A 27,486-nucleotide genomic window follows, 5' to 3' on the forward strand; every position below is an offset into this window, starting at 1 on the left:
AGTGTTGGGGTCGGGAGCCAGGACACCTGGATTCTATCCCCAGCTCTACTGCTTTAGGACGTGACACTGATAAGAGCTGAATATTTTCATTGCTCGGGGTTATGTATCCGTTACAATAACCCTACCCTGGAGGCGGCCCTTGGGGGTGGGGGGATGGCAGTTCCTGGCCCTGCTGCTGAGGAGACGGCTGAACGGCACAGTGGGTTTTGTGCTGTGGACGCTTGACCCCTGGGACCTAAGCTGAGGCCCAACAAACTCATCCCATGCTGGGTTGCCCCTGGGCTGGCCTCCAGCTGGTGACGGAGAGGGCAAAAGGCTCCGTATCCCAGCCAGTCCCTCCCCAAACCTCCCTGCCACACAGGGCACTGACATCATTTCCCTCCCTCCCCACCTTAGCCCCTTCATCCAAGACCTCTTTCCTGAGAACATCAACGCGGAGAAGAAAGGGCGCCCCACCACAGCCGGGAGCAAGATCAAGGTACCTGAGGGAGGCTGCGGGGAGCAGCCCCATTCCTGCCCAGCGCGGAGATCTCCCTGATTCATCTCTGGGCCTCCCCCCGGCCGGTTGGAGCTGTCGGGGGATTATTCTGGCTCCTGTGCTCGGGCTGGGGCAGCTTCAGGAGGGCCACTCGGCAGATTCCCCCACTCGCTGGTTTTTGGCTAATGATGCTCATCTGTCTTATCCCCCACTGCCCCCCCAACCCTGCTACAGTTTCCACTGGACACAGGATGCCTAGCGCTGCCAGACAGTGGCCGTGCCCCACCCCAGAGCTAGCTGCATTTCAGTGATCCCTGGCTGGGCCTTTTAGTACAGGGGCAGGGTTTGAGAGATTGGGGGAGGTGCCATCGAGACACGAGACAGTAGATCTGAACTTTATTATAGTCAGGGCTGGTGCAACCATTTCGGCGACCTAGGCGGTCACCTAGGGCACTAGGATTTGGGAGGCGCCATTTTCTTCGGCAGCGACCGCGGCGGCCGGATCTTCTGGTTGCCGCTGGCATTTAGGCAGAGAGAGCTGGGGCAGGGGAGCGCGGGGAGGGCCGTCTGCAGCAAGTGGGGGGGGCAGCATGCAGGGGAACTCCCCGCCCCAGCTCACCCCTGCCTCGCCTCCTCCCCGAGCACGCCGTGGCTGCTTCACTTCTCCCGCCTCCCAGGCCTGCAGCGCCTAAGCTGATTGGTGCCGCAAGCCTGGGAGGCGGGAGAAGTGAAGCAGCTACAGCGTGCTCGGGGAGGAGGCGGGGCAGGGGTGAGCTGGGGCTGGGGGGGGCCAGAGGGTGGGGAGCTGCTGCGGAAGGGGGAAAAGGGGGGCCCTCAGGGCGGGGGCGCGAGGGGGAGGGCGTGAGGGGGAAGTTGCGTCTAGGGCACGAAACATCCTTGCACTGGCCCTGATTCTAGTACAGGGGAGTCGCGTCATACGTGAATTCAACTTACACGTTTTTAACTCTACGCGCTCGGCAAAAAGGAAAAAGAGAGAGAAAAATGACAATGTAAATACCGTACCTGTAGTGCAGGCGATTCCACCCGCCGTTCCCCTCAATGGTCATTTTGATGAGCCGCGATTTTCGCCTTACGCGCTGACTTTAGATCCTAACCCCCGCGTGAGACACGACTCCACTGTAGCAGTGGGATGTCTGTCATCATAGGGGTAATACGGCCGCCCATCACCCTGGTATCTGAGTGCCTAGCTCGGCAGCCGTATTAGCTGCGACCCCATTTAAAGGATGAAGGGGGGAAGGGGGTGGATGGAGGTGGGGAGTGCGGGTGAGTGAGGGGGTCCGGTTACCATAGAAACTCTCCATCTTTTGGGGCTTAAGTTGGTTTGTTCTCTTGAAGAAACAAGCAAACGACCTGGTCAGCACCCTGACGAAGTGTACCCCCCACTACATCCGCTGCATCAAACCCAACGAGACCAAGAGACCCCACGACTGGGAGGAGAGCAGGTGGGGGCCATGAGCCGGGGGCTGCTCCGCCCTTCGCCTTGGGCAGCTGTTGTCCCTGCCCCCCAGTCCGCCCACTCCCAGCCTTCGGCCCCTGGGGTGTTTCCCCTTCATTCCTTTCCAGCCTGTTCCCTGCTCTGCAGGGCCGGTCGGCGTCTCCGAGTGCCTCCAGCTCCCGGCTCTGGGGGCGGCTGGGCCCCCATCTCCCTACACGGATGGGATCTGCTGCCCAGCCAGGGGGAGACGGGTTGGGGAGCAGGATGTCTGGTTACCCGTCCCTTGCTCAGACCTGTCTCTGGCTTCCTCCAGGGTGAAGCACCAGGTGGAATACCTGGGCCTGCGGGAGAACATTCGGGTGCGCCGGGCCGGCTACGCCTACCGGCGGGTCTTCCAGAAGTTCCTGCAGAGGTAGGGGCCGCCGTCCCATGGGCAGGGGAGGAAACGGGGCACAAGCGTTGGCCTGTTGCCGCTGGCGCCAAGGGAAGGGGCACCGGGCAGAGGAGACGGGGTCCCCCACAATAGGGAACTGGGAGGGAGGCAAGTATGAGCCATGCTGACGCAGGGGTCCTCTCCATGGGGTTCATCTCTGCCCCCTGTGGCTGCTCCGTGTCAGAGGCGGCTGAGTCCGGAGCCCCTCAGCGCAGAGACTTGTGCTGTGGGCTCTGGACACCCCCGGTTCGATCCCAGCGCTGGGGGCCAGCCCGTGAGGGTGGTGGCTGCTCTGATGGCTTGTGTGATGCCACGTGGGCTCAGCAGGGAGGTCCTGGTCCAGGGAACATGCCGGGGGCAAGGCCAGGGTTTCCCTGCATTGCACCCCAGCTCGCTGGATACCTGGGGGCTGCCCCTGGAGGGCAGAGTGCCAGCTGTTGCCTCTGGGAGTCGTCCCTCTGCAGCGCCTCCCCCCTCCCCCTGCTCTCTTATTGAGCCCCTAGGACAACCTGCCACCCCCCCTCTCCCTCCCCAGGTATGCCATCCTCACCCCTGAGACGTGGCCGTCCTGGCGGGGGGATGAGAAGCAGGGTGTGGTGCACCTGCTGCGCTCCGTCAACATGGACCCAGACCAGTACCAGCTGGGCCAGAGCAAGGTCTTCATCAAGGCCCCAGAGTCGGTGAGTGGGCGAGGAGGGGGGCTGACCTCCGGGGTGGGCAGGGAGAGGCCAATAGGAGAGGCAGTCCCTGGAGTCTTGGAGGGACCAGGCCCTGAAGATGCTGAGTGGGGGAGGGGGGCTGTCACCCTGCAGAGCAAGGGACTGGTTTCCAGCTGGGTATTAGGGAGGCTGGACCTGGCATGCATTGGGGGGGTTGGGAGGGGAAATCACCTGGCAGCCCCCCTAAGCCGGTGCTGCCTGCCCCCACAGCTGTTCCTGCTGGAGGAGATGCGGGAGCGGCGTTACGACGGATACGCCCGGGTCATCCAGAAGGCCTGGCGCAAGCACGTGGCCGTGCGCAAGTACATCCGCATGAGGGAGGAAGGTGGGTCCCGTGCACGCCCACCCCTGCCCCCCCTCCGATTGCCCAGCCCTGGGGAAAGCAGAATTGGGCCTGGCCACCTCCAGCTGCTGCTCAGATATCAGGTGCATTACGATAGTGCTGAGAGGCCTGAATGGAGAGCAGGGCCCGGATGTGCCAGGTGCTGCATGGACACAGGGCAGGAGACAGTTCCTGCAGCTTGGCACTCACACACTGAATAGACCCAGGCTGAGAGAAAGGACAGAGAATTGCCCTCACTTTCCGGTTGGGGAAACTGAGGTCTGGAGCTGCAGTGACCTGCCCAGGGTCATCCCCAAAACCCATCGCTCCTTCCTTCTGCTCCTGGGGGTGGCAGCAATCCTGAGGTTTCCCCATTGAGTGATGTAGCCATCCCCTCCATTGATCGCTGTGCATGGGGGGCATACACACGTACACCGGCCTGGGTAAGCCAGCATGACCCTCATGCTCTGAGGCTCGGCCAGAGGTGACTCCTGTTGGTAAGGGATGGACTCCAGGTGAACTGAATTGCGCCCATGCATGGGACAAAGGCGGGAGGGCTTGGCCACCCTGGGAAACTGCCCCCTCGGTAACGCTTAGGTGTACAAGTGGTGGCAGAGGGTGTAATTGAAAGTGGCCCCACCAATGCCCCATCACTCCCCCGCCCCCCACTCCACTATTGCTGCCTATTTCAGTGATTGTGGATTAAAATTTGTCCCCCCGGGACACCAGCTGGGCCAGGCAGGACTCCGGAGTCCAGTTCTGGTGCCCAACCATCGAGAAGGAGGTTAGTAAATTGGAGCGGGGGCAGAGAAGAGCCGCGAGGAGGATTAAAGGATTAGAGTGAGAGACGCAAGGAGCACAGTCAATTTAGCGTCACACAGAGGGACAATGGGCGACTGGATCCCAGTTGCTAATTACCTACGTGAGGAACATGTCTTTAATAACGGGCTCTTCAGCCTAGCAGAGAAAGGCGAACACGCTCCAGGGGCTGGAAGCTGCAGAGAGACAAATCCCGGCCGGAAAGGACACGTAGGTTTTTAGCAGTGAGAGGAAGGCACCCTGGGCTCAGTTTCCCCAGGGTTTGGGGGATTCGGTATCGCTGACAGGTTTTCAGTCCAGATCGGACGTTGCTCTCTCAGCTCTGCTCTGGGAGTGAGCTGGGGGCAGGGCTTTCGCTGGTGATGCCCAGGGGGTCGGACTGGCTAGTCACAATGGTCCTGTCTGGGACCTGAGCCCAGTGCTTGGAATCCAGGCCCAGGCTTGCTCCAGAATCGGTCCCTGTGTGGACAAGGCCTGAGTCAAGAGTCGGGGAGGCGGGGGGGGGATACACAGCCCCACCCTGCTGGAGAGTCTGACTGAGTCCCCCCCGTGTCTCCCCCTCCCAAAGCCTCCAACATCCTGCTGAACAAGAAGGAGCGTCGGCGCAACAGCCTCAACCGCAACTTCGTGGGCGACTACGTGGGGCTGGAGAGCCGGCCCGAGCTGCGGCGCTTCGTGGGCCGGCGCGACCGCGTGGACTTCGCCGACACCGTCACCAAGTACGACCGGCGCTTCAAGGTGAGCGTGGGGCCCTCTGCTGCCTTCGCACACGGCAGGACCAGGCTCTGCTCTTCTCCCACTGCCTCTGCCCCAGGGTCCAGCTCTGCTCCCCCCCAGCTCCCTCCGCCTCCTGCCCCGGGGCCGGGCTCCGCTCCCCCCCCAGCTCCCTCCGCCTCCTGCCCCGGGGCCGGGCTCCGCTCCCCCCCCAGCTCCCTCCGCCTCCTGCCCCGGGGCCGGGCTCCGCTCCCCCCCCTGCTCCCTCCGCCTCCTGCCCCGGGGCCGGGCTCCGCTCCCCCCCCAGCTCCCTCCGCCTCCTGCCCCGGGGCCGGGCTCCGCTCCCCCCCCAGCTCCCTCCGCCTCCTGCCCCGGGGCCGGGCTCCGCTCCCCCCCCCAGCTCCCTCCGCCTCCTGCCCCGGGGCCGGGCTCCGCTCCCCCCCCAGCTCCCTCCGCCTCCTGCCCCGGGGCCGGGCTCCGCTCCCCCCCCAGCTCCCTTCTCCTCCTGCCCCGGGGCCGGGCTCCGCTCCCCCCCCAGCTCCCTCCGCCTCCTGCCCCGGGGCCGGGCTCCGCTCCCCCCCCAGCTCCCTCCGCCTCCTGCCCCGGGGCCGGGCTCTGCTCTCCCGCGCCTCAGGGACAGACTCTGCTCCCCTGGCTCCCTCCTCCTGCCCCAGGGCCAGGCTCTGCTCCCCCCCAGTTCCCTCCTCCTCTTTCCCTGGGGCCGGGCTCTGCTCTCCCAGGCCTCAGGGACAGGATCTGCTCCCCTGGCTCCCTCTTCCTGCCCTGGGGCTGGGCTCTGCTCTCCCAGGGCTGGGCTCCACTCTCCTCCACACCTGCCTCAGGGCCGGGCTCTACTCTCCCCCCACCACCCCCTCCTGCCCCAGGGCTGGGCTCTGCTCTCCCCCCCACTTCCCCCCTGCCTCAGGGACAGGCTCTGCTCTCCTCACTCCCTCTTCCTGCCTGTGGGCTGGGCTCTGCTCCCCTATTTCCTCTCGGCCCTTCCTCCTCTGTCTAACATGCTTGTCTCCATCCTACCCCAGGCCACGCGCCAATGGGAGCTGCCGCCCCCCAGGCTCTGCTGGGCTTGCCCCACCTCCCCTCAGCCCCCCGCACGTTTCCTGCCCCACCTCCCCTCAGCCCCCCGCACGTTCCCTGCCCCACCTCCCTTACCCCCGTGCTTACACCCTGTCCCCTTCGGCTCCCCCCATGCTCCTGCCTCCCTCCATAGGCCCCCCGCTCAGCCCCTCTCCCCCCACACAGAGGGTGAAGCGGGACCTGATCCTGACGCCCCGGTTCCTCTACCTCATCGGGCGGGAGAAGGTGAAGCAGGGCCCCGAGAAGGGGACGATCAAGGAGGTGCTGAAGCGACAGGTGGAGCTGGAGAGGATCCAGTCGGTGTCTCTGAGGTAGGAGCCCGTTGGCTGCCCTGTCAGGCCCGGTGCCCCTAGGGTCTGGTTTAGCGCAGCCCTGTCCCAGCTGTGGTGGGGGCTGCAGCACCAGGCTGCTTCCCGAGCCGTGCTCAGCCAGAGCCATCGCTCAAGTTGCTTCGGGCATCTCCTCTGCCCCGGGCGGGGCTGGTGCCTTGAGCAGCGCGCGGGCACCGCCCCCAGCTGGCTCCAGCCTCGGAGAGAGCGTGGGGAGGGTGCCCACGGCTGATGCAGCCTCTGCTTCCTCCACCCTCGGCAGCACCTTGCAGGACGACTTCCTCATCGTCCACGAGCCACAGTACGACAGCGTCCTGGAGTCCGTCTTCAAGACGGAGCTGCTGAGCCTGCTGTGTAAACGCTACGAGGAGAGGACCCACCAGCAGCTGTCCGTGAAGTTCAGCAACCAGTGAGTCCATGCTGCCACCAGCGGGGGGCCCCGCTGGGCAGAGCTGGCCCAGGCAGCAGTGTTCGGTTACTAGCAGGAGGGCTGGGAGAACCCGGACTCCTGGGTTCTTCTCCCTGCCCTGGAACGAGGGGTGCTTACAGCGGGGGTGGCTGAGTGTCTGGACTCCTGGATTCCATTCCCAGCCCTAGGAGGGAACTATTCCTATTAACTATCTACCCATAGCCCTTTGCAGCCCCAGCCATGGACTAGGGCACTAGGCGCTTTACAAACAGAGCAGAGAGACAGCCTCTGCCCCAAGGAGCTTACAGTCTAGAAATGGGATCTAATTAAAGCGGGGGAGATAGTGGGGGAGTGTCAGGACTCCTGGGTTCTATCCCCAGCTCTAGCAGGGCAGTGGTGCCTAAGGGTTAGAGCAGGGAGGGCTGGGAGCCAGGACTCCTGGGTTCTATCCCCACCTCTGGGAGGGGAGTGGGGGTATCATGGTTAAAGCAGGGGGTTGGAGTCAGGACTCCCGGGTTCTATTCCTGCCCCTGTGTGCGGGCCCCCGGTTCAAGATGGGGGCTGGGTCTCACATGATCTCCCCTCACCTTTGCAACGTGCCGCTGGTTGCTTGGATCCAAAACCACAAAACTTCCTGGAGCTGGTGCCTGGCTCATGTCCCCTTCCCCGTGCTCAGGCTTCTGCTGAGCCCAGTGCTTTCCCACCTGCGTATCTCAGCCTGATTTCACTCCAGCTCTGTTCTCTCTCCCTCCTCCCCCAGGCTGGAGTTCAAGGTCAAGAAGGATGGCTGGGGCCCCTGGGGGGCAGCTGGCTCCCGCCAGATCCAGTTCCAGATCTGCCAGGGCGACGTGGCGCTGCTCCGGAACAACGGGAAGGTGCTGATCGTCAGTATCGGGCCTGGGCTGCCCAGGAACGCCCGTGAGTGTCTGCAAGTGGCAGGGAACAGGCTGCAAGGAGCAGGCCCTAGATGCTGGCTTTCTCCATCAGCCCTGGGGGAAACTGTCTGGAGGGAGCAGAGTCCTGCTGCGGATGGGACCTGATCTCGATTGGGCAGAGCCCTGGACAAGACTCCTCAGGGGACAACCCTGCTCTGGGGGTGGAGAGAGGGAGCTGAGGGAGGTCTAAGGGAAGGACACGCAGGAGGGCTAATCGTGGTCGTTCCTGCTGCAGGGCCCACACGGCGGGACACCAGGAAGAGCAGGTACCTGAACAGCAGCGGCATCCCCGGCCGGAACTACCCCCCTGCAGCAGGTACAAGGCTCCTCTTGCAGCATGGTGGTGGGCTGGGGGGCAGTGGGGGATCCCTGGGCAGATGAGTCCAAAGCATCCTGTCACCCCACACGTACCATCCATCACCCACCGGGGGGGAAGGAGATATGGCCACCGGGGGCCTACAGCCACCCCACCCAAGCCCCAACCCCCAGCAGTTGGACTCTGGTCAGGGCCATGCATTCAAAGCTAGCGGGGCACATCCTCCCCTTGGTCTGCGCTGCCTGGTTGTACAGCACAGGAAGGGTTAATAGAGATTGGGAGGTCGCAGGTCAGGGGCTGCCCTCTTGCCTTTGGGGTCAGTAGCAGGTACAGCAGAGGAGGCCCCAGGACGTGCGTGGAAATGAAAGGGTTAGTTCTCTCTCACACATGCCCACCCCCACCCGGTGGGCCAGGCAGGCTCCTGTGTTCCCAATGCAGGATGCCTGGGTTCCTCCGGCTCCAAGTGACTCTCCCCCCTTCTGTTCCAGGCAGACACAGGAGCGACACCAGGCAGCGTGGCGGCCCTGGGTCCTGCGCCCCTCCCCAGCATCGTCTCTCCATCGCCCGGCAGGGCAGCATGGAGCAGCCCACTCTGCCCAGGCATGGAGCCAGCCCCAGGGCCAAAGCCTTCCCTGCCCAGCTCAACCTGGACTTCATGAACGTGCCGGACCAGGGCGCAGCCGGGTAAGTGCCCCAGGCTGCTGGGTCGGGTCACGGGGCTCTGGCTGGCTGAGGGTTAACGCTGGCCCAGCAGGAGCCGGCCCCACCCTGGCAGCAGAAGCCAGTGATACAGGGAGACTCCAGCACCAAACGCCTCTTGCTCCCCCTTCCTCGGGCCAAGCCAGCTGCCTCAGCTCAGCAGCAGGGGGCAGTAGTCCTGCCTGGCCCAGCTGTGGCCTGTGTGTGTCTGCTGCCCTCCCCAGCTGCCTTTTCCTGAGCTGCTGCCTTTGGCTAGATGGCAGCCTCACAGAGCCTGGCTTGCTCCGGGCTGGGCAGGGCTAGCCTAGAAGGGACAGGAGAGGCGCTGCCATTCCCCAGGCTGGCGCCAGGCAGAGGTACTCAGCATGGGGTGGCCCTGTCTCTGCCCAGGAGGAACCAGGGGTCGCTAAGGGCTCTGCTGCAGGATTGCTTGGCTGGAGCACCCGGGGGTTTAAAGTACCAGCCCTCTAAGACGGATAGCCCAGACCGGAATGCAGCGGGCTGATCTCCTCCTCCCTTCTCCTTAGCTGGCAGCGGAGGCTCTCAAAAGAAGCCAAGCCCGTCCCCGGAGGCGGCCGAGCCAAACCCAAACCCAAGCCAAAGCCCCAGCCGCGCCTGCCCCAGTGCCGCGCCCTCTACGCCTACGATGCCCAGGACACAGACGAGCTCAGCTTCAATGCTGAGGAATACATTGAACTCATTAGAGAAGGTAAGTGGACTCCCCCTGAACCTGCCCACCCCTCCTCCAGCAATGGGGGGAGGCAGCCCTAGGCTGTACTCCTCAAAGGGAGGGTGGGTGAGTGGTTAGAGTAAGGGCGTGAGTAGACTGCCACAAAGGGGATTAGGAACCAGGACTCCTGGGTTCCATTCCCAGCTTTGCTCCCGCTTCGCTGGAACTTGGGAGCAGACCTCCAACTCCCACATCTCCTCCACTCGGCTTAGAGCATTGGGACCCCTCCACTTTCAGTGCAAAGAGATGCTGCCCAACAAGTCTAAAAAAGTATCAGAGGGGTAGCTGTGTTAGTCTGGATCTGTAAAAGCAGCAAAGAATCCTGTGGCACCTTATAGACTGACGGACGGTTTGGAGCATGAGCTTTCGTGGGTGAATACCCACTTCCTCAGATGCATGCATCTGATGAAGTGGGTATTCACCCACGAAAGCTCATGCTCCAAAACGTCTGTTAGTCTGTAAGGTGCCGCAGGATTCTTTGCTGCTTTTACAAGTCTGTCACAGAGCATGTGTAGCTTAGAGCCCTTGGCTCCGCAACCTCTGAACCTGCTCCCCCTCCGCTGCATGGGGCAAGCTAAGGACGTGATGGGCAGATGCCAGCCCCCCAGCAATGCCATTCTGAGGAGAGGGGTTTGCATGCCCAAGCAGCTGGCCTGGTGCTCCTGGCTGACAGCCCCAACTTGGGCACTCAGGAACTTCAGCTGCAAACCTCCTGCAGCTGACAGGGGCTCTGCTGTACCCTGAGCATGGCCATGAGCTCAGGCCCTGCTGGTGAGAGAGGCCTCCCCTGCTCTAGCTTTAGGGCTCTGAGTAGTGGCTGGTGGATACTCCTGTGCCCATGGTGTTACTCTGCAGCTTTGAAAAAACATCAGAGCCACTAAAGATCTGGGCTATCAAAACTCATCGTTGGGGGTCTGTGCTCAGTGTGGGGTGCAGCTCTTACGGCTACACTGGATTAGGATAATCCAGGCTGAGCTCCTGTGTAACACAACTCACGTTATGCTAGGCCCAAATTCTTCTTTGAACTAGAGCGTAGTTTTTAGGTCCCTCACGGTTCAAAATGGGCAGCTTAGATTTTATCCAGCTGCTGGCTCTTCTTCTGCCTTTTGCTACAGGGTTAGAGGTGCCTAGTATCAGAAATCTCTCCCCAGTCTGGACCTGCAGCCTGACCACTGGCCCTGAGTGTAAATCACTCCCCGGCTGGCTGGGTAGCACTTTATCCGTTCTTTGCACTGCACCAAGCACTGGGGAAGGACCAGTTCTTGGTATGACGTGGAGGCAGCTGCTGCCCCATCACACTTGAGACCAGCTATTATCAGGGTTGATCAAGTGCTCTGTACAGCTGGCGGTGACCGCTCCCTGCCCTCTTTTCCTTTTCAGACCCCTCAGGCTGGTGGCAGGGCAGGATACGAGGGAAAGAAGGACTGTTCCCTGGGAACTATGTGGAAAAACTCTGATGGACATGCCAGCTTCATTGCTCCAATTCTGATCCTGGAATCTAGGAGGGAAGAGACGTGGCTGCAGGATCCAATCAGCCTTGCTCCTGGATTGTACATTGCTGCTAGGCTCCATTGAGGCCACTAATTTAAGGCAATTGAGCAGGAGGAGGATCATGCTGAGAGAGTCTTCTTCCTCTGAGGTCTTAAGCCCCCAGCATATTGCCTTCCTTCTGCTCTGGGGAGGATGCAGGTTAGCTTGTCTGTCCTCCTGACCGAGGAGCAACTTGGCAGGCACTGGGCCTCCCTTCTCAGGAACCAGCACCTACTGCTTGGACTCAACAGGACAAGACCAGCTGCTCCGTCTTGTTTGCACAGGGTAAAAAAAAAAAGGTCTTCTTCCTCCATAACTGTATACAAAGAATAAATTGATGGTTTATTTTCTACACTAACCTCTACTCTACTTTCAAAAACAGCTGTAGCTTTTTAACTCAAATCTGTACCAACAAAGCGAGCACGCCTCCAGCCTGGGAGAAGCTGAGTCGATGTTTTCATCAGCTCCCATTTTGAACTGGGGAGCCAGACCTTCTCAGGTGTTACTGGACAAGGCCAGCAGGCAGTAGAAGGCTGCCTGGCTACATTAGAGATGTCCTCCAATTCCTCCTCGGTGATGGCAGTTTTCCTTTAGTAGTAGCTATCTAATCAAATGCACCATTCTGGCAGGCAGAGCAGGGCACAGGGAACTCATCAGTGGAATGACCGAAGAGCAGGTTTCCCGGGGTTACATTCAGCTGATAGTTTGTGCTTTTTTACCTGACCCTGCAGGGGGGGGGTGTCTCCTCCATTCCCAGGTAGCTAAGGAATAGTTGGAAGACTCAGATGCTCCGAAAACCCTAGGTAAATAGTGGAGTGAGTTTTCCCTTCAAACAAAGGCAACAGCAAGTGGATGGCAGAACTGGGCCGGTTCAGTAACGGAAAAGCTACATCAGGCGCTGATGCTAAAAGTGCCTGCGCTGAAGCCCGTGTCAGGAGAGATGGACACAGCAGATTTCATTCATTTTTAAAAGGCAGAATTGTCACATTTTTTTCCCCCTGCATTGAGACTGCAGGGAGCTTTCATTCCCAAGTGTCTGCTTTGATGTGTCTAGACACCGGACTGCAAGCTAGAATGAAAACCCATCTTCTTAAAAGAACAGTTCGTTTCCTACCCTGTTACTTGTCAGAAAGACTTTAATGTGCCTCTTCCTTAGCGCAGACCCAGACAGCATAAATCCTCTAGTTTTGGATACTCTCACAAAACTCCCATGTAGACAGTGTAAATGCCACATACCTGGGTTAAAGGGGGAAAGTTTCCAAAAAAACCTGTAAGTAGAGAGTCTTTAACAGCTCAGCTGAGCCCTGCCCTGGTGACAAAAATCAGCCCAATTGCTCCGCAGTTGGCTACGCACCAGTAGTTCAAATCCAATTTTAACTAGATCAACCGTAGTAGCATAGAGGGAACGCTGGCCTGTGTAGCGAGCTCTTTGGCTGCAGGAAAGAAGAAGTGTGTTTTTTAAGGGCTAGCAAAGTTCATCTCTCCTTTATTGTACTGCTGCTTCCCGGAAGATCCTGCAGCCTATATAAAAAGGATGCAATTTTTATACCCTTATTGCCAGGCAAATCTGGTCTTTGCAGGATTAGTGTATTCCCAGCAGGTACCATCCCTCCAGGTTCCTACATAGCGAGTTAAGAGGTAAGACTGCCCCCCACACTATGCTTTAATACAACACAAACCAATCCACTTTGGCAGTGAACCAGTTGGTACCCAGGCCATGTGACGCATGCCAGACTGATGGGTAGAACCACATTTGGAACCGGCTTCAGGACCAGGCCCCCAAACCAACTGCATTGAACGTGACTGTCTAGTTAAAACCTTGGCAACCATTTAATTAACACAATGTACAGCAGAAGTTAAACCACTAAAAGTTTTAATTGCATTATTACTACAAGAATAAAGAATACCTGAGAGCCTTTTGCAGTGCCCATGTTTTTAATGTAGCATAATCATCAGTTCACAAACCCCCTCTAAAAACAAAATGCAAAGTCACTTTTTTATTTTTAAACAGAAGTTAATCTAAAGGCACTGAACTGCATGGGAAATGAGATCACCAAAGATTACAAAGCAATTTGTTTTTCCTCCTCTCTAAAACGGTAGAAACTTTAAGTTTGTCTATATTATTGAACAGCATTTACACTTCCACAGCTCCAAGCGAATACATTTTTTAATAGTGGAGGTTTTTTGGGGTGGGAGAAGAGACAGTTAAGACAAAGCAAAAAAAACTGGGAGGAAATTTAAAATATGTAATTACCTTCATTTCAGCTTGGTTACTCTTGCGAGTAGGACTAAATGGCTTAAAAATATAGTTACCACTCCACTGCAGCTGCTGGCCCTGGGGAAAGGCAGGTTGTAACAACAAGCGTTGGGAATATTTGTTTTATACAGTAAAAAGTGTGGGTTTTTAAAAAACACAAACCCTCAAATGCTGCTGCATAAACATTCAATTGGATCAAAAACATTGTTTATGATGAATTAAAAAAACCAACCATGGCATTTGTTCCTTTCAACCAAACCATCTTCAGAGGGGGAAGAAAGTTATCCCGCTGAACTTAAAAACAGCAAATCCGTTTTCTAAAACAAGAAAGAATAAATCACACCAGCAGCTTTTTTTTTTTTTTTTTTAGTGTATGTTACAGAACTTTTTACACAGAGTTTAAGAGTTATTCACCATTAAAAAAAAACAAACCCAAAGTTAAGTTACCAAAATAAGAATGACTCACACAACACCCGAACTGGAGCACAGAAGCCAAAGCAACAAACGAAACAAGTCAAAATCGTTTTTCCAAACAGCATTTAGGGATGCAGCCATTTGCACAATTTTGAAAATTCTTGTGGATGCTGCTGCAATACTGACGGTCCAAACCTGCTATTAAAATGCTTCTGCATCCTTAACTTGGCTGTGAGCTTGGTCACGGGGTATAGGAATGCGCTGTCCGTGCGTGAGGGGGCAAGTGCTGAAGTGGCAGATGAGGGACCCAGAACCCGAAGTGGAGGGGGAGATGAAAGCTGAACCAAAGGGGGGAGTTTCAGGGCAGTGCTTGCTCTGATCAGTGGACATGGCCTGGGGTGGGGTTTTTCCTGCGGATCTTGGCTCGAGGCCCTGCAGAGTTTGCAATGCCAGCTGCCATGATTTAAGTGTGTGTCGGTCCAATGGGCCTGTGGGTGTGCATGGGTGGGGAATGAAAGCATCTATGTCAGTCTAAGAACTGAATTCTGCATAATTTTTTTTAAAGAGGGTTTAGTTTCCCTTTCTGCTTCTAACAAAGCACGTTCTCTTACCCTCTAAATTATCATTATTTACAACCAGCTGGGACTTTAAGGACATAATAGGTTGGAAACCTCTGGCAGGTGCTTTGAACAGACTAGTCTCAGCTCCCTTAGATTCAAGAACCAAGTTTTCTTAACAGCCCCAAGCAAGTATATGGGGTCGCTATCCTTCTTCTTCTTCACTACTCAGCCTGGGCAACCAGCATTTCCAAGCAGCAGCAGCAGCAGCACGGATCTGGGCCCACGGACTTCCACCTTGTCCCACAGATAAGATTCAAGCCCAGCCCTCAACCAACTACATCTGGGGGAAGGGGACTTCGGGTGCATCCTTTTGGGTGCTTATCCCCCTTCTCCCTCCCACCACACACCCAGAAATAAAATCCCCACCTGTAACAAAATATCTGTTTTTGATCTGTTGATCTTTGACCCTCACTGCTGTAAAGAGATTTAGTATTTGCTGATAACTTGGCTCATTTTTTGGTAAAGAGAAGAGCTCACAAGCAGAGCTGTTACAAACGCTAGCAAGGGGGTGGGAGGAAAACTTAATCAGGACTAATCACCCCTCGGTGATTTTGAGGGATTGTCTTGGGAGGTAGGCAAAGACCAAACTAAGCTGCTTCTGGCTTCTCAGACACCCTTTATATAGTACATGCAGGGTTAACTGCACTGCCCTGGCTCGCAGTCCATTTCCCTGCCAGACCTCACTTCCTGAGGTTATTGCTTTCATTTTCAAGACACACGCACACATATGCAAGCACACACAGAGTTGTGCAGTTCTGCTTGTCACCTGCAGCTTAACAGCCAAATGTTTCCCTTTAAATCCAGGCCCCCTGCAGCCATCAACCCTATACGTATATTTCAGTTAGTACAAACCCCAGAATCGTGTTAAGTTAGTGCAAGTGAACCTGTGAAGAGGATTCATAACACATGCATTCAGTGGGGGAATATAGTTAGTGAACAAACCACGGAACCTCGGATTGACGCTGTCAGTTAATATACCAGGCAACTAACTGAGTCAGGCCAAGATTTCATCTGGAGCTCCGGGAAGCAAATACAAAATAAGCAACATTACCAAAAAAAAAACCAAAACGTTGGATCCTGCTGTGAACATCTTATCAACACAGTAACTTAAATTCCCAGGCTTCTCCCACATCAACGCTCACGGAGAGAAAGGACTCCCTTCGGACAAGTCCGAATGTGGGAGAGGCAGACTCCCAGTAACCAGGGGAAGCGCCCATCAGAAAGAGCAGAAGCAGGGCCCAGGCAAGGGGACCGTTAAGCAGCTGAGCCTGCAAATGACATCCTGGCACCGGAGCGCTGCCCTGGGAGACAGCTCCCTGGGCTACAGACAACACTGGGGAGGGACGACTAACTGCCCTGTTCCAATGAAGGGAAGCCACCGCCCATGACAATCCGAACACACGCTGGCGAACAGAGCGGGCCACGTCCCTCGTTATCATTCAGAGCAGCGTACGAACCGTTTGCTTGCCCGTGTAGTCTCAGAGCTAGGCTAGACCTCTGACTCCTGCCCTCGCTGAGCTCTTGCTTCCTACACTGTAAACCAGCCCAATTCCCCGCCCCGCGGCGGCCTCAGCCGGGCCACCAACCGAGGGAAGCCAGAGAGCGGATCCGTCCTCCAGGTTTATAAATAAGGATCTCGTTTCTCTTCACAGCTTTACACATCCAACCTACGTACTGAAACGGTGCACAGAGAGGGGGGGCCCAGCTGGGAGCCGGCCAACGAGTTCTGTGCAGAGATTATATACACGCGCTGCCCTCTCCCTCGCCCCTAGTTCTCGGGGCTCACGTTCTGCCTGGCTCTGATGAAGGCCATGCCGTGGGTGCGGAAGTGCGTCTTCAGGTTGAGCTGGGTGTCAAAGCCCTTCCCGCACACCTTGCACGCGAGTTTACCGTCGGCCGAGCGCTGGGCCCCTCCCTCGTGGCCGCTGCGGGGGCTGGGCTCCTCCCCCGCCCCCGCCCCCTTCTTCTTCTTGTGGGTGATGAAGCGGTGGCGGTTGAGGGAGACCTGGGAGGTGAAGCAAAGGCCGCACTCCCGGCACTGGTGGGAGCTCTCGTCTGTCCTGTGCTGGGGGATGTGCTCCTGGAACTCGGCCGCGCTGCAGGCCACGTAGCCGCACTTCCGGCAGCGGAAGGGGGCTTTGCGCTCCGCCTTGGGGTTCTTGGAGGGCGGCGTGGTGCTGTCCGGCTCCTCGCTACACGAATCGCCCTCGTCCGAGGAGAGTTTCCGCTTCCTGCTGGACACCTGTGGGGAGGAGTTTGGAGAGGCTTGACCCCGAATGCTGGGCAGGGCCTGGGCCAGACAAAGGCCTGCCCAACGCAATGAGCACGTCCCTCCCGTGCCTCGTGGCGGCGGACAGGAGCAGCTCCAAGGAGCTCAGACACGATCCTTTGGCTCCCTTCCAGCCGTAAGATCTCTGGCTGGATGAAAATCCCAGCACACGATCAGCCAGCCCTCATCTGCTCCTTGGCCTCCGGACACTCACTCCACAGCCTCCACTATGAAACGCCGCTGCTCTGTATTCCCTGCCGCTGCCGGCCTCTCAAGCCAACTAGTCAGACAGGAGATCACCAGCCAAAAGCCAGGGAGCCGCACAAAGCGATTCCGATGGGGCCAGGCCAGGATGAATGCACTAGTGGGAACAGTGCTGAGAGAGGAGCCCCATAGCTATCCTGCTAGTGCTGACTGCACGTCCCAGCCTAATGACATTTACCTCCATAAACCCCCCTGCAGATGAGATTCTTTGCTTCCTGCCCGGACCTACTACACTACAGAGCTGCGGGTCGTTCTAAGGGCAGCCATGTTCCCCCTCGAGAGGTGGCTGCATTGTTTGAAAGTTATTTTAACCCCTCCCCCCCCACAGCTCCGAGCATCCATCCTTGCAGCCAGCGGCCCCCTACCTGCAAGCTTCCGGGTCCCATCCGGGCAATGACGACCTCTTGGCTCTTGGTCTGGTCGGTCACCTTTATCCCGTGCCGCACCTGAATGTGCTTCTCCAGGATCAGCCGGCTGCTGAAGGTGCGTTTGCCTTCGGTGCAGTACCTGGGAGGGACCAGAGCCAGGCACGTCATGAGACTCCCTTGGACACCTCGCCCACTGGAGGTGAACCGGCGACCCCTAGACCTGGTCTACTGCTTCCATCTCAAAGTGCTCGGCGGGCGTCAAGCCCACCTCCCCTGGGGAAACTGGCTTGGAGAGGTGATGTTACCTACCCAGAGCTCACACAGTAAGGCAGGGGCAGAACCAGGTCTAGAACCCAGGAGTCCCGACTCCTAGTCCCCTGTTCTAACCACTACAGCACACTCTCCCCAACAGCAGGGCAGGAAACTCAGGAGTCTGACCCACCCAGTGGCCCTGATCTGCCCACTAGATTTACATTCCAGGAGTCCAAGCTCCCAGCCTCCCTCGGCTCCGACAGCCTTGTGGACTGCATGGACACCTCCCACCCCGAGCTTCGGATGGAAGGGAGGGGTGAGCTAGATCCCTTTCGCCCCCCAAAAACCAGAAGGAGGAGGTGGCTGCTCGGTACCGGCAGGGATAGACTCGCTTGATCCCCTCGTGGTTCACTCGCACGTGTCTCCGGAGACTGGGGGCGGAGCAAAACGAACGCTCGCACAGACGACACGGGAACTTCTTCACCGACTGGAAGAAGCAAGAGAACAGGTCATGCCACATGCCCTGCCACTGCATCAGCCCATTCTCAAGGTGTACCGGAAAGCCCCTTCTCCCGTTGCATGGGGCTTTTATTGGATGGGGAACTGAGGCACGGAGAAGGGGTCACTTGTCAGGGTGACACAGCGAGTCAGGAACAGAACCAGGAGACCCAACTCCTGCTGTAACCATTAGAGCACACACCCTGCCCCAGCTGGGAATGGATCCCAGGAATCCCGACCTGCAGGCCTCTGCTCTGTGCAACAAAACAAAACACTGCCTTCCCCACCACCTCGGTGTTTCAACAGGGCCAGGTTCCCAGTGGATAAATTCCACCAGCTCTCCTCCCATTGGGCCAGCAACCACTCGGGGATTCCCTCTCACCTTCCCGTGATCCTTCTTCATGTGGGACACGTACTCGTCCCTCTCCGGGAACCAGGAGTGACACATCCCGCACGTCCAGCCACTACTTTTGGACTTGCTCGCATCCGTCTTGCGCTGAAAGCGGGTCCGCTTTGCCTTGCGCGGCTCTGGGGAGCTGGGCGGCTCATCTTCCTCCGAGGAGGAGGAGGACGACGTGGATATCTTGGAGATGGGGGCTTCCACGGGCTCCTCTTTGGGAGCGAGCAGAGCAACTGGCTTCTTGGTGATATCCTCCTTGGGTTTCTGCGGCTGGTGAGTGTTCTGAAAAAACACAGACGGGGTGTCAGCCTGCCAAGGCTCGGATCTGGGTTCCAGCGGCAGCCCATGTCAGGAAGCGATCCCGGGGGGAAGGCAAGCCAGTGTTTCCCCAACCCTGCCATGCTGGAGGAGAAGGGGAAAAACCTGTCTGTCCCCTCTGAGGTCATCAGCTTGCATCCGGAAACCTGAGACTCCCATTCGGGCCCCACAGCCAGCAAAGGTGTCTCTATGCTCCGCAATGGGGAAAGGCAGGAGGTGGACAAGTAAAGTAAGTAAGTGTGTGTGTGTTCGTTCCTAGCACCGCAGGAGATGGAAGTGGCACTCAGTGGCCCTGATCGGGGCACCCATGTGCTAGGTGCTGTACAGACAGTGAAGAGGCAGTCCTTATCCCAAAGAACTAATCATCTATGGATATACTGGAAGCGGCTGGCCTGACAAATATTAAAACATGTTACACAGACTTCTAGGGACCGGCACACAGACCTGGCTGGTTCACAGGCCAAGCCCAGCACAGGTAGCGTCACACAAAAGTGCTGAACAACATCCGGGCACCGATATGCTGCCCTGCCAGACCGCTGCCAGGTGGAGAACGTCCAGGCTAGGCCTATGGAAAGCTGGGGCTTTAGTGAACAGTAGCATTGTGACAGCTCTGAAACGTGGTTAGGATCATCCCCACTTTACAGGTGGGGAAACTGAGGCACAGGGAAGGGCGTGACTTGCTCAAGGACACGGGGAGTCAGGGAATAGCGCTCGGGGGGGGCCAACTCAGACCTCACCTTCCTCTAGTAAATGGGGCTCTGGTGCCCGACTTACCTTTAGATGTTCCAGCATGGTGCGTTTCTGGGCGAATAGCAGCGGGCAGTCGGGACACTTAAAAACGCTGACCCTCTGGTTAAGCAGGTGTTGGTCAAAGTGAGAGGAGAGCAGGGGCTTGTGGGTAAAGACTGTGTCACACATTGCACATTTGTAAATCATCCTGAAAATCAAGGGGGGGGGAGAGAAGAAGAGGGGCAGGTTAGAAATAATCAATCAACATTTCCCTGAATTTTGTTCAAACATGAAAAAGCCCCCAAGGAATAATTACATACCGGGGCCAGCTGAGATCAGGGCCCCGTAATGCTCTGTGCTGTACAGACAGTGCCTGTCCCAAAGAACCAACAATCGAAGACAGAGTCAGAGGGGAAGTGACTTGCCCAAGATCACCCAGCTGCTCAGCGGCAGAGCTGGGAATAGAACTCAGGTCTCCAAGTTCTGGGCCAACGTTCTGCCCACTAGGCAACGCTGCTGATTCAACATAATTCAATCTCTTGAGTTTCTTCCCTAATCGGAGCAGCACACGGGAGGACGGCGGACACCGTGTGCTTCCAAAGGGAAGCACAGATCCAACTGAGCTACCATGAGGAAAAGTGTTCTGTTATTTTTAGCTCCTCCAATGGGGGGCAGCAGAGCGCTGGGTAGGGAGAGAGACTCTCTAACAGCTCTTATCCAGCACCTTTCATCCAAGGATCTCAAAGCACTTTCCTCTCGTTACCACTCAACCCCCAAGCCCAGGCGTATTTAGACCCATTTTACAGAGAGAGTCACAAAAAAGATAGTCGAGCGGCTGCCTTGGGCCACCCGCAAGTGACTTGGGGCTTGTCTACATTTGAAGCAGCACAGTAACTCCTCACTTAAAGTCGTCCCGGTTAAAGTTGTTTTGTTGTTATGTTGCTGATCAATTAGGGAACATGCTCGTTTCAAGTTGTGCCATGCCCCCTTCTAACATTGTTTGGCAGCCGCCTGCTTTGTCCACCGCTTGCAGGAAGAGCAGCCGGTTGGAGCTAGCTGGTGGGGGCTTGGAACCAAGGTGGACCGGCAGCCCCCCTATCAGCTCCCCGCTCCCCTAAGTTCGCTGTGCAGCAGCTGCCCAGCAGGCTAGCAATTGCAGCTGTTCCTCCCCCCACTGCCATGTACTGCTCCTGCCCTTTGCCTTGGAGCTGCTCCCCGAGCCTCCTGCTTGCTAATGTCAGGGTGTCCCGCTCCCCCCTGCTCCTACACCCCGCTTTCTCTTTCTTCTCCATATAGAGCAGGGTGGGGACACAGAGAGAGCCTGGGGCAGCAGCTGCTGTCTCAACTTCCTGATCCACTTAAAAAGACAATGGACTTAAGAGTGGGTCAGTTTACTTAAAGGGGCAGTGTGCATTTCTCTCTCTCTCTCTCCCCCCCCTACACAAGGTGTGTGTCTGTCTGCTATGCTGTCTCCCCTCCCCTCCATTCCTGTGGCCTCCTAGAGCGTGAGGCTAAATTAAAAACAATGTATTAACCCTTGAGGGCTCAGCCCAGTGCTAGTTCATCATTTAGCCCAGGGGTTCTCAAACTGGGGGTTGGGACCCCTCAGGGGGTCACTATTACATGGGCGGGTCGCGAGCTGTCAGCCTCCACCCCAAACCCTGCTTTGCCTCCAGCATTTATAATGATGTTAAATATGGGGAGAGGTTTGCTATGTGAAAGGGGTCACTAGTACAAAAGTTTGAGAACCACTGATTAAGCAGCAAGGCATTCCCTGGGAAATATCCCACCCTCTAACGTCACCACCTCAACCAAGCTTCACAATCATCAGCTGTGAACAGTATTAAATTATTTGTTTAAAACGTACTGTGTGTGTGTGTGTGTGTGTGTGAGTGAAACACATTTCCCTGGAACCTGACCCCCTCTATTTACATTAATTCTTATGGGAAAATTGGATTTGCTTAACATTGTTTTGCTTAAAGTCGCATTTTTCAGGAACATAATTACAGCGTTAAGTGAGGAGTTACTGTACAGTGCCACCGCGGTGCTTCAGTGTAGACCCTCCCTACGGCAATAGGAGGGGTCCTCCTGTTGCTGTAGTTAATCCACATCCCGGAGAGGTGGTAGCGAGGTGGACGGAAGAATTCTTCCATCGCCCTCCCGCTGTCCACACGGGTCAGGTCAGCTTAACTACGGAGCTCAGTAATTTTTTCACACCCCTGAGCACTGTAGCTGGGTTGATCTAATTGTTGAGTGTGGACCTGATCTCAGGGATAGAAACAGAACCCAGGAGGTCCTGTGTGTAAACTCAAGAGCGGCCGCCGCTCTCCAGATCAGGCTGAGCACAGTCTAGTCTTGCAAAACACACCGTGGGCTCTTTAACGACAAGTTGTCAAGGCCTCTGGTTTTCCCTCCCAGACGGCCACCTGAACGGCACAGCGCTCCCTAGCTACTGTGCTTACTGAGGTACGGTCTTTCCTCCTCCCCTTCCCCAAGCACCATAGAGCTTTCCTCAGAGGTCTCCCCCTCCAGCTACTGACCGGGTGGGCCCCTGAGTCTGCTCCCCAGATCCCAGCCCGTGGTGGTACCCAACTGAGGCTACTTACTTGGACTGCTGATTGCTGAACCCCGGGTGCTGCGTGTAGATATGAGCGTGGGCGCTGGGGGCTGACTTGAACGCCATGGGGCAGATGGGGCACTTGTGGAAAACCTCACAGTGCGAGGTCTGGATGTGGGACTTTATGGAATTCACCCCTCCGAACACCACGGCACAACTGGGGCACCTGGAAGCAAGAACACACGGTAAGGCGGCTATTTCAGAGGGGCAGGGTTAGGTTGGGGACTTCCCCCGCGCCAGTAACCAGTGAGCCAAGGCAGCCCACGCTGGGCTGTGCGCTGGCAGAGTTCAAAGCAGGCTTAGTGACGTGTGCCCAGCTGGAATTCCTCTGCCCCTTTCTAGAGGCAAGTGCATCTGCTGCTCTTTGGTCCACCTCTCCCACACCCTGGATTTTAGCCCTTTGGTGAGGGTCACTGTCTAATGGTTAACAGAGTAAGATCAATTGCTGAGCACGGGGGACAGCTACTGCAGTACAGTCAGCTAATGCATTCCTATCTGATCACCATGCTTTCGAGGGGTAACACCGGGGGGATCAAAATCAGCCCTGCCAGGAATGACAAGTTTGGCCCTAAGGCCAAGAGAGACTTTAAAGTCAAAGTCAAAGCAGTCAAACAGATTTCTACTTGGAAACCATGGGATGAATACAGGGACATTCCCACAAGCTGCTTGTCCGTCGTCAGCTGCCCTGCTCCGCTGGGAGCTCTCTGCCCCACAGAGTCTGCGTTATTGCCCAGGAATGGGCTGACTCACTATAGTGTTTTGGATCCTTCCTAGAGGGTACAGGAAGCTGTTCAAAGAGGGAGAGAGCAGGGAACAGCACCAGTTCTGAGTTCTGCTTAAGATAATTAATATGAATGGAATAACACCACCTATTTCTCAGACAGCGCTTACCTCAAACCGCTTCATAATCTATAATGTGTTTTTAAGAACATCCATACTGGGTCAGACCAAAGGTCCATCTAGCCCAGTATCCTGGCTCCAACAGTGGCCAGTGCCAGATGCTTCAAAGGCAATGAACAAAACAGGGCAATTATCAAGTGATCCATCCCCTGTCATCCAGTCCCAGCTTCTGGCACCTGAAGGTTTAGGGACACCCAGGGCAGGGGGTTGCATTCCTGACCATCTCAGCTAACAGCCATTGATGGACCGACCTATCCTCCAGGAACTTGTCTAGTTCTTTTTTGAACCCAGTCATAGTTTTGCCTTCACAACAACATCCCCCTGCAATGAGTTCCACAGGTTAACTGTGCCTTGTGTGAAGATGTTCTTCGTTAGGTTTGTTTTAAACATGTTGTCTATGTTCACAACACCCCTGTGAGGCAGGACAGGGCAGGGCTCTTCACCACACTGTACAGATGGGCCACAGAGGCAAAGTGACTTGGCCAAGGTCACACAAGAAGTTTTGTGGCAGAACAAGGAACTGAAACCGGGTCTCCCATGTCTAGGGCTAGAGTCCTAACAGCTGGAGCATCCTTCCTCTCCTAGCTGCTGGCAACAGGAGACCAGCTGGCAATCCTGGATCCAGGCAGCCTCTTATTAACAGGCCAGATGCACCACGGGGTGAATCAGATTCCTACCAGAAGAGCCAGGCTCTGCCACCATTCACTCCTTGGCCTCTGCTGAGATTGACAATCCCAGCTGTGACAGTGGGGACATCTGCCCAGAAAGAACTGGAATGAGCCTCGCCCCCTATCCCTCCAACCCCCCCTATTTCATACGGCCACCGCCATCCCACGGCCCAGTCACAACCATCCCGTGTTGGATTTGAACTGCTGACCTAGGGGCTCCTGCCTCTTCTTATAGCAACAGGAAAATTCTCTGTCAGCAGTTGAAATGACGACAGCCAGAAGGGGGAAGCAAAGCTGACAGTTCATCCTCCAGGTCATCCTCCACTTTGCACCAGTGACTGAGCTAAGCAGAAAGAATTTGCCTGGAACCTTTCCCTGCGGCATCTGCAACCAAAGTCTGTGCCACAGGGCTAGCCCAGTGCTTCTCAACTTCACCTGACTGGGATCCCTCCAGGCTTCTCCTATCTAGCTGGGACGGACCCAGGACCCACCCCCAGCCCTGCGGGAAGGCCAGGGTGGTCACAGGCCCCCGAAACACCGCAGAGCTGTAGCGTCATACCTGTATCCCACCCTCCTGGAGAAATGCAGGCAGGCCTCCTTCAGATGGGCCTCGAAGTTCGCCAAGAGGAAGTTCCCGCCACACTCGGGGCACACGTGGGGGGGTCGGTTTTTGTGCATCCGTTGATGAGCGTTAAAGCTGCAGGGATTGGGCATCATCATGGGGCAGGTCGTGCACACCTGGGAGGGAAGCAAGCACAGGTAACGTGAGCATCCATCGCGCGGCACCTCCAGCCGCCACCGACTTCACTAGGTTGTGCAAGAAGAACACACTGGCCACGTGTCCCCTTCCCTCCCGGCTCTATTCAGAGCCCCGGGAAAACCTGTGAACATCTAGCCAAGCCCAGCAGACGGTATAAAGAAGTGATGGGTGCGTGGTTGAACTAGGCCTGACACAAGTTTTGATTTTGCAAAGTGGGGGGCTGTTTTTCAACTGTTTTCCAACCCAGTCCACGCAGGCAGGCAAGAGTTAGTATCATGGTAGCGCCTAAAGCAGGGGTGGCCAACCTGAGCCTGAGAAGCAGCCAAAATTTACCAGTGTACATTGCTAAAGAGCCACAGTAATATGTCAGCGGTCCCCCATAAGCTCCCCCCTTCCCAGCGCCTCCCACCTACCTGATCAGAGCCACCCTCTCCCTCCCCAGCTGTTTCGTGGAATGCAGGAGGCTGAGGGGAGGGGGAGGAGCAATGGCATGGCAGGCTCAGGGGAGGGGATGGGAAAGAGGGGTGGGGGCAGGGCCCGGAGTTGAGCAATGAGCACCCCCTGACCCATTGGGAAGGGGACGCCTGTAGCTCCATCCCCAGAGTCGGTGCCCATACAAGAAGCTGCATATTAACTTCTGGAGAGCCGCACGTGGTGCCACAGGTTGGCCATCCCAGCCTAGAGGCCAGCTGAGATCAGGGCCGCATGGCCCGAGATGCCGTCTAAACTCATACGGTCGGATTGAGAAAAGGCCCTGCTTGTGACTGCCACTAGGTGCCTCAACAGCTTGGTACCCAACCCATGGTAACAGAATCCATGCCCCAAAGAGCGTATGAGCTAAACGGAAAAGACACACAGGGTAGGAGGGGAAACTGAGGCACAGAGACTTGTCCATGGTCACTCAACAGAGCCAGGAAAATAACCCTCATCTGCAATATACATTAATACGCTACAATCAGTGCGAACCACAACAGCCCAAAGCCAGCCCCCCGGCCAGGCTGCCTGGAGGAAAACGCTTAGCGAGGGCCGGGGATGTCAATTGCGTTGGCGCTGCAGCACTGGTTCAGTGACTTGTATCCTGTGGGCGGCTGCTGCTTGTACTGACTCGCTTCCCGGTGGCTGCTAGGAGAACACAAAGCATAGAAGAAGAGGGTCTTTTTCTGCTTCTCAAAAGTCTAAATGAAAACAAACAGGTGGAAGATGCCGGTTCGACGCAAGCCAGAGCGTCTCTTAGGAATTTCACTCTGCAGTGCATCTTCCATACCCCCTACCCCCTTCTGCCATTGTACTAGAATCAATTAGAGTGGGGGAGAGACATTAAGAGGTACAGACAAGGGAGGTGACGGGATATTTCCAGCTGAGCTTAGAAGAGGTTCAAGGAGGCAGTGAGATACTGAAAGGCAGGAGCTGAGGGAAAGCGGATTCAGGAAGCCACAGCAGGCGGCCAGAGAAGCCGAAAGTGAGAGAGACACACCCCTACCCCAGGTCCGTGTGAATCCATAAAACCAGAGGGCAGCTTGGAACTGGATCCTGGCGGCAGAGCTGCAGGTCTTTGTACGTGGAAGAGCCGCGGTTGGTCGGCATGTGCAGAAGGCCAAGCTTAGGGGGGCTGCAAGCGTTAAGAGGGAAGCAGAAGCCAGGGTGAGGACTTCAGGAGGCGGAGGGGGCCACAGGAAGGGTGGGAGGAGAAGCCAAGGTCGCCAGCTGGAGCCAGTGGATGGAAGAAGAAAGAAGGAGTGAGGAGTGCGTGCAGGAGTCTGAGAAGGACAGAAAAAGCTTGAATTAACCCTTTCAACACTGACGGCTCCCCGTGACTCTGTAAAGCGCTTTGGACGCATCTGGAATTTAAGGGGTGCTGCATAAATGCACGACCTAGAGCTGGCTGCCATATACCTCCTCACTCTCCTCTCTGGGCCTCTGGCATGGCATCCCCTAGGTACCTCGCCCTATAATTACTCAGGCTTGGAGCCAACGGACAAGGAGGAGTCCTTCGAGTACAGTTTAGCAGCGAGAAATTACCAGGGAGCAATGGACTGGACAAGAGAAAGCAGCCAAGACTCGTTCCAAGCAGCCTAGGAGTTATGGGAGCGGAGCTGTTTGTTGCAGGGTGGCTGGCGAGTCTCTCAGCAATGGAGGAAAGGGATTGCAATACCCTGTAGCTGGGACAGACTCTCAGAACTCAAGGGGCCCAGATCGGCACTCCATCGCTGAGTCCAGGCTCGCATGCTTTGGAGAGTGCTTTGCAGGACACACCAGTCCTGGCTTTTCCTAAGGGGTGGGGTGGGGAGGCACGTGTGTCTGAGGAGCGCCCTTATTTAGATTTGGCAACCAAGGCTGCAATTAGATCAAGCTTCCAGAGCCATGTGCATATTCACGCCAGCTCTGTCCGATCCTAGGAGTTACTGAAGCAGAGAAAACTGCTGACAAATTCAGGCAGCACAAGAGATTTAAACAACAAAGGAAAAGCAGACAGGAGGGGGAGGGGTGGGAGACAGCACCAGTCATAACCAGATCTGGGGATCTGAGATCAGACATCAAGGACATAACACAGGGAAAGGAGGACAATACAGTAGCCTTGTAATTCTAATGGCCTCTTGTTAATTCACTTTGTCAGTGCAGAGTTAAGGTTGCCTGATGGTATCTTGTGCCCTTCCAGAACATTTCAATTCAGCTAAACTTCCAAAACCCAGGAAATAAAGAGGTAAGGCACACGCTATCCCCACAACATCACCTTAACTCTGCCCCCTGGGGCTGGCAATTGCCCCTGGAAATCCTTCGGTAAGGGTGACACAGCAGTAAGGGGACACGAGGAAGTTGTGTAGGTCATGTCAGTAGCAATACATGGCGCTTTCCTGCCATGGCAATTGGCAGACGTGGTCTGTGGGTTTGAGGGGTAAAGTTGAAGAGGGCGTAAGAGGGGTTACGGCCTTGTACAGTTCCACCATTGTGCCTTGCACCTCTGGAGTGGACTTGGTGCACGTCGGATCTAAACACGTTTTGCATTAGGCCTGGTCTACACTGAAGCATTATATAGTCACAGCTGTGCCAGCCAGGGGTGTGAGAAAACCCACGGTCCTGCCCAACGCCACTACGCTGGCAAACAACCTCCCGCCCATGTAGATACAGAAGAGCACTTCTGTCACTGCAGCGGAGTGGTGGGGTTCCCAG

The 27,486-nt window shown here is 56.4% G+C and overlaps 2 protein-coding genes across 2 annotated transcripts in view; one reads left to right on the forward strand and one right to left on the reverse strand.

The window, feature by feature from the left end:
• LOC115639274 (unconventional myosin-Ie-like) overlaps positions 1-14,625 on the forward strand; it is a 35,636-nt gene extending 21,011 nt beyond the window's left edge. The window contains exons 16-28 of the mRNA XM_030541780.1: positions 397-478; positions 1,835-1,941; positions 2,248-2,346; positions 2,903-3,047; positions 3,297-3,411; positions 4,796-4,965; positions 6,202-6,347; positions 6,628-6,774; positions 7,535-7,692; positions 7,945-8,025; positions 8,514-8,709; positions 9,252-9,433; positions 10,835-14,625. Of these exons, the coding sequence (XP_030397640.1) occupies positions 397-478; positions 1,835-1,941; positions 2,248-2,346; positions 2,903-3,047; positions 3,297-3,411; positions 4,796-4,965; positions 6,202-6,347; positions 6,628-6,774; positions 7,535-7,692; positions 7,945-8,025; positions 8,514-8,709; positions 9,252-9,433; positions 10,835-10,911 (1,705 nt within the window). The 3' untranslated portion in view covers positions 10,912-14,625. The remainder of the gene's footprint in view (positions 1-396; positions 479-1,834; positions 1,942-2,247; positions 2,347-2,902; positions 3,048-3,296; positions 3,412-4,795; positions 4,966-6,201; positions 6,348-6,627; positions 6,775-7,534; positions 7,693-7,944; positions 8,026-8,513; positions 8,710-9,251; positions 9,434-10,834) is intronic.
• ZNF687 (zinc finger protein 687) overlaps positions 12,841-27,486 on the reverse strand; it is a 52,684-nt gene continuing 38,038 nt past the window's right edge. Inside the window, exons 3-9 of the mRNA XM_030541779.1 lie at positions 24,118-24,296; positions 21,980-22,156; positions 19,419-19,581; positions 18,309-18,608; positions 17,803-17,915; positions 17,174-17,315; positions 12,841-16,517 (exon numbers count right to left, since the gene is read on the reverse strand). Coding sequence (XP_030397639.1) covers positions 16,044-16,517; positions 17,174-17,315; positions 17,803-17,915; positions 18,309-18,608; positions 19,419-19,581; positions 21,980-22,156; positions 24,118-24,296 — 1,548 coding nt within the window. The 3' untranslated portion in view covers positions 12,841-16,043. The remainder of the gene's footprint in view (positions 16,518-17,173; positions 17,316-17,802; positions 17,916-18,308; positions 18,609-19,418; positions 19,582-21,979; positions 22,157-24,117; positions 24,297-27,486) is intronic.

Source organism: Gopherus evgoodei, chromosome 24 (genome assembly GCF_007399415.2).
Source record: "Gopherus evgoodei ecotype Sinaloan lineage chromosome 24, rGopEvg1_v1.p, whole genome shotgun sequence".
NCBI classification, from domain to species: domain Eukaryota; kingdom Metazoa; phylum Chordata; order Testudines; family Testudinidae; genus Gopherus; species Gopherus evgoodei.